Source organism: Orbicella franksi, chromosome 13 (genome assembly GCF_964199315.1).
Source record: "Orbicella franksi chromosome 13, jaOrbFran1.1, whole genome shotgun sequence".
In the NCBI taxonomy this organism is placed as follows: domain Eukaryota; kingdom Metazoa; phylum Cnidaria; class Anthozoa; order Scleractinia; family Merulinidae; genus Orbicella; species Orbicella franksi.
In genome coordinates, this window is record NC_138157.1 from 5,989,983 (window position 1) to 5,998,755 (window position 8,773).

The 8,773-nt window shown below is 40.8% G+C and overlaps 1 protein-coding gene across 3 annotated transcripts; it reads left to right on the top strand.

Moving 5' to 3' along the window:
• The first annotated feature begins 4,600 nt into the window (after positions 1 to 4,600).
• On the top strand, positions 4,601 to 8,529 carry LOC145466830 (E3 ubiquitin-protein ligase NRDP1-like). 3 transcript variants are annotated; one of them, XM_081450545.1, is made up of 3 exons: positions 4,601 to 5,128; positions 5,304 to 6,341; positions 7,805 to 8,529. In XM_081450545.1, the coding sequence occupies exons 2-3, from the start codon at positions 5,499 to 5,501 to the stop codon at positions 8,024 to 8,026; spliced, it is 1,065 nt and encodes a 354-aa protein (XP_081306671.1). In that variant the 5' UTR covers positions 4,601 to 5,128; positions 5,304 to 5,498; the 3' UTR covers positions 8,027 to 8,529. The 3 variants fall into 3 exon arrangements, with proteins under 3 accessions (XP_081306671.1, XP_081306670.1, XP_081306672.1); XM_081450544.1 differs by having other exon boundaries at positions 4,601 to 5,124; XM_081450546.1 differs by having other exon boundaries at positions 4,601 to 5,120.
• Positions 8,530 to 8,773: the final 244 nt, after the last annotated feature.

Below are 8,773 nucleotides of genomic sequence, written 5' to 3' on the forward strand. Positions count from 1 at the left end.
ATCCACAGACAACGGACAAAGGAGATCGTGAACTTAGACCTTGGGAAGCCTTGTCTTTCAACAGGACTCTGTACTGCTTCGGTGACTAGCAAACGAATATACTTGCTAGTTACTCTCAAAGCGGGCTGGTGGTGTTTCCCTCATTACCGGAGTAAATTTTGCTAAGGTATTAAAATTCCTGAACGGAGCCCAAACATCTAACCTGTTTCATACAATAGACATCTTTAGCTTGGGTGGTTTGTTTCCCCAATACAGCCCTGTACATGACATTCTCTAGAGAATCGTTCTTTTATCCAGCTAAAAATTCTTTATTCATATACACGCGACTATTTGAAAATTTGAAAGCAAGAATTCTCAAGAGTATTATCACATGGTCTGAAATGGAGCAACAAACCGTCCAAGCTAAAGAGGTCTATTATGGTGGCCATTTTGGAATCAATACGAGCGCCACTGAGCCGTCATTTGCATACACTTACAAAGCACTGACTTAAACCGAAGAGTGACGAGGAGGAGATGATTCCAGCAAACTACAATTTACAGTCTGTGCAATATTCAGCACTGTAAAATTTGATAGAAGCAGCTTTTTAGATTACTTAAAGGTTAGAATAAATTTAGAATGCAGCTCACAAGACGATAAGCATATTCTGTAGTGTGGACGCGTTATGGTACCATGGACATCACAAAAGATTTTACCGATCCCGGAGGCAGTTCTGTCTAAGCTGGGGTCCTCCCTTTTTAAAACCAGGTACAACTTTGTTTATAAAGTCAAGTATCTCACCTCGAGTCCTGCGTATTCTTGCTTCGCTTGAGATCCTGTACTCGTCCACTTTACCCGAATATCGTCACTTGACACGTGACCGCAGCAGACAGCTGGAAGATAATTTTACAGCGACATTTGACCGCGTCATCTATACTGTGTTGCCCATTACGATCACTGATGATAAGGCATACATTGTCGTGTTGACCTAGTGGTCGTATTTAATCAGTGTACTTGAGTAGTAAAGTTTTCATCGATACTTTATGCTCAAGAGGTCGTGCTCGTGTGATGGTGCCCCTTTGAGGTTATAAAAATTTCTACTTATTGAGATCGACATCAAAGTTACGTCAACATTGATCTGCTTTTAACATAGAAAATGAAAGATACCCCAGGAAATGTTCATTACGTTTAAGTATCCAGACAAAATATGACAAAACTGACAGTTACATTCTGGGAAGAACTACTATCACAGACTAGACTATGCATCTGAAGGTAGCTCTTACATGGCTGGCAGGGAATAACAATGAAGAGACCAAACAAAAAAGGAATAACCACGAGAAAAGGCAAAGTTCTCTGCTGGAAATGAGTTCTTCTCTTTGTCGTTTTTATAAGAGAGGATTCCGAGTGCGCGCTGTTGCAGTGTAATACTGAAATGTTGTTTCTGACAAATTGTGTGCAGTATTCTTTGTTACACGAAAAATCAGGTGGCCATGTTGTCAGAGTTCAAGGTATCCACCCGGCGGTGCAGAGAGACTGCCATATGAGAAGGACAGCTGTCGTCGTCTTGCTTAGGGGTGTAAGACAGATAGACATGACTGTATTTTATCTTGAATTTATCTCGAAAATCAAGGATTCAAGTATTTAGGACGAAATGCCACTAATTTATTAAGTGGTCATAAGTATCTTCAAAAGAAAATGATATCTTTTAACGGTTACACGCGAAAAATAGCCAAAAGCGCTGTCATTGTGGTCCATACTTGTTTGTCTGTTTTGAAACACGCAAAGATTGGTTGAATTATTTCACCAGACATCCCCATTCTATACATATGAAAATCCCCATTGGGGGTGTCCGGCATATTACACAAATTACGTATGAAAATGACATGTTCAGTAGTTTGCAAATGTTTGTATATTGCCTTCTCTTCGTCAGAGTTTGCGTGTTCATATGTTCGGATGAGAAGAATTTTATCTCTTTTGCCATATATGTTGATTGGATTGTCTAAAAACAAAACTTGGGATCCTCACAGAAGCAAGAATTTATTAGGCTTTGTTTCTGCTCCAACGATAGTATGTAAAAAAAACAAAAACAATAAAAAAACAAAAACAAAAAAAAAAAACATCGTGAAGCTTCTATTTTGTTTTGTATTTTTGCCTGCTGTATAATTTTACCAGATTTTCAGGGTATTTTCAGGTTTTGGAAGCGGTAACTGCCAGGTAAAAATTCAGCTTCCTTGAAATGCTTCATTCCAGCGCCCATCTAATTAATCAGTTTCACCGGAACCGTAATTTCGCTGAGCTGACTTTCAGGGGGAGGGGAAGAAAGACAAAAACCTTTGCTTCCCCTCCCCCTCCCCGATTTTTCTGCCTCACGCCTTCTGCCTTGGGCATTTTTCCCTCGCACCAAACCCCCACCATCTACCTAATCTAAGATGCCGACCTAAAAACTCGATACGAGTATATGCGCCCTCGCTCGCCCAAAATACACCTACTCTGCAGGCAGTAATATTGGTAGCAAGCGGTCAGCAACAAAATAGATTTTCGCGCGAGAGCGGTTACTTTCTTTCGGCCTGTTTGCTCTTTGCGCGCGTAAGTCAACAATGGGGAAAGGTGGTATAAAAGGAAAGCACAAGACAACAAAAGGATGTCGAAGACAAGAGGCACTCGTAACTGATATCCATGTAAAGTCGCTTGATTACGGTTTTTGGGACTCCAGTAACACTGCAAGTATTAGCAAGCCCTGTTTCATTCGAAAAGCAAAACGTGCAATAATGCAATAGTGACCTCGTATCACCTCCCCAATTTTCAACATTTCATTTCACTAAGAGGTGCTGAGAGCATGATACTCGCGTGTAAACAAAGAAAGTGCTAATGAGTTGTAATAGAAGAAACCGGCCAGTCAGATGGAGCTGCTTCCCGTGAAAGATTGCTAGTGATCTCACACCTTTTGGAGATTATATGACATCTCCGTGGCTTGTTAACTTTTCTGAACTTTTATTAGAAACATTTTTTTTCTCACTAATTCGCGCGCGTTGTAAAATTTCAGCTTTCTATTTATCGAAAAATGTAAGATTACATAATGAACTTTATATTTGGTGAAAAACAAAAAAGAAAAAAAAAAACTCAAAAGCAACTCCGAGAAGGCCTGAAGTAACCGCGTTGAGTCGTTCGTTTGAGTCGTTGACGCCCGCTAGCGAAAAGCAGGCTACACGGTACGGAATCGACTTGATGCAGTCGTAAGATGTGGTGAAACATGAAGGGAATCTCTCGTTAACGAAGGCATTCTACATTCTAGTATGAAAATAAATGTTTGTCAACTCCAGCCGGAGAGGTTAAGGAAGCTCTCTTCGCTTTCTTTTTGACACTTTTCAGACTGATTTAAATTGAGTGTTTCGTAATCATAAATATATATAAAAAAACAACGGTTGAAACCATTATAAATCCATTAGAAAGTACGTTACTTTGGAATATGGGCTTAGAATGGCCTCTCAGTACTGACCTTTCTCTTTCTGCTGATGTTACTGAGCCAAAAATGAAATATCCCTCGATGGATAGTAAGGAGAGTAAGGAAGGATGGTAATTCTTTCTTACAATTTTCTCATAAGAATTGCGTCCCAAGTATTTGCCTAAAATACCCGACAAGCTTACTGACTGTCTGCGGGAAGAACCAGAATAGCGTCCAAACGTAAATCAAGTCGATTGTATATTTTTAAAATGCGTCTTGTTATGGCGGGAAGACGGATGCAATGGAATTAAACACAGCAGGTGGTGTACACCGCTTTGGAAAAAGAACCCACGCGAGTATCAAACGAGCATTACACGAGTATCACGCAAATATCGCGCGAGCAGATGTCTCCAACGCGACAATGCAAACCACTCAAGCTTTCAAACAGAAAGGAAATTCGTAGAATGTTTGAGTGTTCGGCGGCTCTCTCAGACTAGTACCTCAATGTCTCAATCAGTTATTAGCGCCATGTCTTCTCGTTTGTTTACCCAGTTCAACAAACATCTAATGACAAATTCAGCGAGAACTGTTTACAAAGATTAAAAGGCCTCCACACACCGCAAAGCGGTCTAAAGCTTTCAATTTCACTCCGCTAATTACCCGAGCTATTTTAAGAATGCAGGTCTTTTAAAATCGCTAATCGGGCAAAAACTTTGCGTAACACTGGCGAAGAAGCAATTTATATTGAGTTGATTTTGGCATATAGACAAAAAAAATGCCACATTTCTGTTTTCAGAGAAGTGTTAAGGCATAACATATTCACACTAGTATGGCTGACTTTATTCTTTTGTACAGAGTCATTGCTGTAGAGTACAACAAATAAATGGGTTCTTTAATCAATAGCGCAGTTCTGGTCAACAATATAAGCTATAACGCTTAATCGGTTTCTTTTGTTTAATTCTTTTGTTTAATTCAACCAGAATACTTCAGAATTTCTTTTGTGAACAAAATTGAATGGAAAGAAACAACAAGGAATATTTTTTTTCGTTAAGAAGAGCGTATTTTGGATGTTTGTTATTTCCACAAAAACCTACTCAGAAACAGAACCGAAAATCGATTTCATGTTTTAGACAACTTGAAAAAGACGTTATGAATGATGAGAACACATTTGATCCTTTAGCAATTATCTTGAATGAAATATGTAAATATCTCAACACACTTTGTTTATATGTTTGACACAACTCTATGTATATTTATATTGCAAGGGTCAGTCAATATGCCTTTCTGAGGACAGATGTTCCAGAAGCCGCCTTTCAGACGCTTAATTTGACCCCTCAGCCAGTTTCAACAAAAATTACTTCAACGCGAAATTTAACTCGGGGTTTCTATAACAGGACGACTTGTCAAGTATTGACTGATCTTGCCGGCAGATAAGTGGGACCACGCACGATCCATGTAAATATCCCGTAACGCAGGCGACCTGTCGTGCTTTCAAGGGTTTTATTTCCCTTGATGCATTAGTATATCCGCGTCATTTAAAGCGAAACTGCGTCGAATATCACTGGCATAAACCACGCTTGATCATCGGTTGAACTATGGGTCGTGTTCAGTGAATTAATTCTTGGATAACCGCAATTTAGATTACAGCCTATTCCAAGGAACAGAGACTAGGACATCAAGCGGTGTTTGGAGCTGCCGTGAGTGAGTGAGTGAGTCATGCATGACAGACATAGCGTAGCCGTGAAGGCGTTTTTACAACATATATCTTGTTTTCATGTGATTAACGCCTCACTGTGTCTTGACCTGTCACGTTAGCAGTGAGTTGCCATATTTGTATAGAAAATTCACAATTGATCGCGATCTGTCTCTATTTTCCAATTTAAGAGTAACATTGACAGCAAAGCAAAACAAGAATCAAGTTCTTCGTGGACAAATTCGTGACTGTCTGAGCTCGCCGAAATATTGGCCCACTTACTTAGAGTGTCTCGCAAATATTAAAGATCACTTTCCATCGACGGACAGTATTAACGAAGGTGAAAGAGTGATCCGGGGACACACTGTCACCGAGAGGAAGGAAGAATGGGATTCGACATCGAAAGATTTTCCGGGAAGGTAAACGAGGGACTTCTGTGCTCGATCTGCCGTGATGTTTTAGAAGAACCCTTACAAGCGCCGTGTGAGCACGCGTTTTGTTCCTCGTGTATCCACGCGTGGCTGACACACTACAACACTTGCCCTGAAGACCGCCTGCCTCTGTGGCCGAGCGACTTGAAGCCGATTTTCAGGTACATGAAAAACGACTTAGATGCGTTAAGAATACGATGCGATAATGAAACGCGAGGGTGTAAAGTTTTGGTGCGGCTGGACGCGCTAAAAACGCATTTGAAGGAAGAGTGCGGCTTTGTTTTGGTCTCGTGTTCGAACGAAGGCTGTGAAGAACAGTTTACAAGACGCGACCTGGAGGTACATTCTGAAGTGTGTAAATTCCAAACAGCCGAGTGCAGCAAAGGATGTGGGTTAAAAGTGAACAAAAATGAAGAACCTGATCATAACTGTATAGCGGAATTGCGCAAAACCCTGACTAAACAACAACAAGAAAGTCATGCCAAGATTCGTGAGCTCAAACAGGAAATGGAGTCACGACTCGACTCACATCGCGTTCACATGGTGTACAAAGAAGCCACGCTTCAAAATCAAATCGAGGATCTGAAATCACAAGTGGCCGAGCTGATGCGTGAAACAAAGTCACTGAAAGCGCAGAAGAGAGAGGAGCTACAAAGCGAGGACCCCGAAAGGAAAGAAATCCTGGAATGGCTAAGAAGCTTGAAATATCAAGACGAAATAGCAGAGAGGTATTGCAGTAGCTGCAACAAGCGATATCTCTACGTGCGGAAGGACACACTGCACTGCTTGAACGATCAGGTACGAGTTTATTTTATTGAGGTTTGTTTAAAAGCTTGTGAAACCCTTGATGAAGGCTTTTTATTGTTCAAGGTTTCAGTCACTTCCGGTAGTTGGGTAATTGGCTCCGTTCTACGTCACTTATCCATCTTTCTTACACATCCAACGAAAAAAATAACAAGCACGTTTAAGCTAAATTTATTTAAAATCCACATCCAAGTAAATATTTTTTTTGCACGAAACCTTCGTGTAATAAATGTGAAAAAAAAAAAAAATAATAATAACTGGCGCTTATCACTCGAATATAAATTGTGGTATTTTAAAAAGGTTATTGAGTACACCTTATGAGTGGTAAAATATATGTAGATTAAATCGCTCATATTTCAGCCAGGTAGATTATAAATACTTAAGTACTACATTGCGTGCAAGAAATACTTTCGTGTAAATATTTTGGCCTTTATTATAAAAAAACGAAAGCCTTTTCTTTGTGTAACGGACAAATTGCTTATTAGGCTCAGTTAAGAAACAGTTACCGGTTCTTTAATGTCTAAAAATGAATTCACGAATTCAGTTTGTCCGAAGTAAAAATACTCTTCAATGCAGACGATTCTACAGCAGATGTGAAAAATCTGAAGTATTCCTTGTTATTATTCTCTAAGCGCGTCGGAAAGTCGACATAGTTGACAAATCTCGTGATCAAACCACTCGTCAAGAAATGCTAAAGTAATTAAAAACGGCACGCGGGTGGTATTTCAACTCTGTCCCAACCTACAAATACTGATCATTGACATATTCGTTATTTAAATTGTTTAAAATATTGGAATAGCGAACACCACATGCCTTTTAATATTTATTCGAGAATTTTTGTGACCACAAATAGAGAAAATAATCCATAAGTTGATGCTTTCTTAATTCTCAAAACCTTTTTTAAAGTGTCTTTTGATTTTGGGGAGAAATTTTAGCTGTCAATCAGGAACATACGGACTGATATTGGTGGCTTCTTCACCAAAGCAAAACGATTTTAGTCACGGAAAGCGGCTAAAATGCTTTTTCTGGCCAAAATTACTTTGTCGTATTGAAAATGACTCTTGTTGCATTGGAAAGGTCACAGTACCTCATCAGACCTCATAGGTCTTTGTGACCAGGAATACCCTAACTGCCGCTTGTAAGTCCTGGGCTTATACAACTTCGTAAGGGGTTTTAGGTGAGCTTATAAACAGAGGGGCTTATATCCGAGGGGGCTAATAACCGGAATAAAAACACCGTTTCGAAATGAGTTATAGCTACACATGTTGATCGAAACAAGTTTTTCATTTGCTGGTAATAAAGCTTAAAAACATCATAATAAAACAAATTTAAAATAAGGAAAGATAGAGGGTGTTTATATCGGTGGGGGGGGGGGGGCTTATATCCGGGGGGTTTGGCTTATAACGGGGAGTTTACGGTAATAAATTAAAACACATGGTATATTTTGTTATTCTCAGGTAAACCTGAGCTGCTCATCTCCCGCAGAGGAAGACGCCATCCTCAGTCACATCCGATGTTCCCGCGGGTCGAAGCCCCGAAGCTGGTGCCCGAGTCCCGTGGGCACGGCTCAAGCCGCGGTCCTGCCTCGTTCTCAAAGCGAGGAGTCGTCTCTGAACAGAGCTGTATTGGAATCATGGAGACGAACTCCTGATGTTTCAACGTCACCGTGTTCGAACTAAAAGGCTTGCAAACGGCAGAACTTTGGACAAAGCGGGACCACTTTAGAGGGTAACAGGAAATGCAATGTTACAACGTACTGGACGGCACATTGCGGTTTTCGATTTCAATTGCTGTAAGTTTGCGTAGGAGCAAAGAGCCGAGCTCCTTTGCTAATTTTAAATTCGCGCTTTTGACAGTAAGGCCACATTTCGACTCTCCCACATTAACCCTGCCTCGTTCCCAGGCGCCGATGCAATTTCTAGGTGAAATAACATGCCCACAATTCCACACGTACCGCGGTCCGGCCGAGAAAAGAAGCTGGGCACGAGACAGATATTAATCTACTTATGTACTTGTTCTTACGTGGCCGGGAGGATTTAAGGGGGCAAGTACCAGGGAGATGGCACGGATACCAAAACACCCTGCAGCAAACTGAATATGATTTGCTACCAGATTAAAGCGTCGTTTCCCGTAGTGGCGGATCTAGGAGAAGCCCCTACCGACCTTCTCCCCCCCCCCCCCCTACCCCGCTGGGTGAATCTACCACACCGCTGAATCTACCACTATTCTTGACGCCGCCAATTGAGTTGTCAAAACAAGTGTGTGCGAACCATTCAAATTGCAAATAACTTGGACCTGAACTTTCTTTTCTTACGAATCAACCCGTTTGCACGAGTACTTGTTTTAAACATAGGAAAAGGGCAATTCTGAAATGGCCTATTATGTTTCTGTTTGTGTCACGTTCGTTTCTTGTAGGCGTACGCATT

What these genes read in the sequence shown, in the direction of transcription:
- LOC145466830 (XM_081450545.1), top strand. Translation starts at nt 5,499, where the DNA reads ATGGGATTCGACATCGAAAGATTTTCCGGGAAGGTAAACGAGGGACTT. An exon ending in TGCACTGCTTGAACGATCAG is followed by an intron (nt 6,342 to 7,804) that starts GTACGAGTTTAT and finishes TGTTATTCTCAG; the next exon opens with GTAAACCTGAGCTGCTCATC.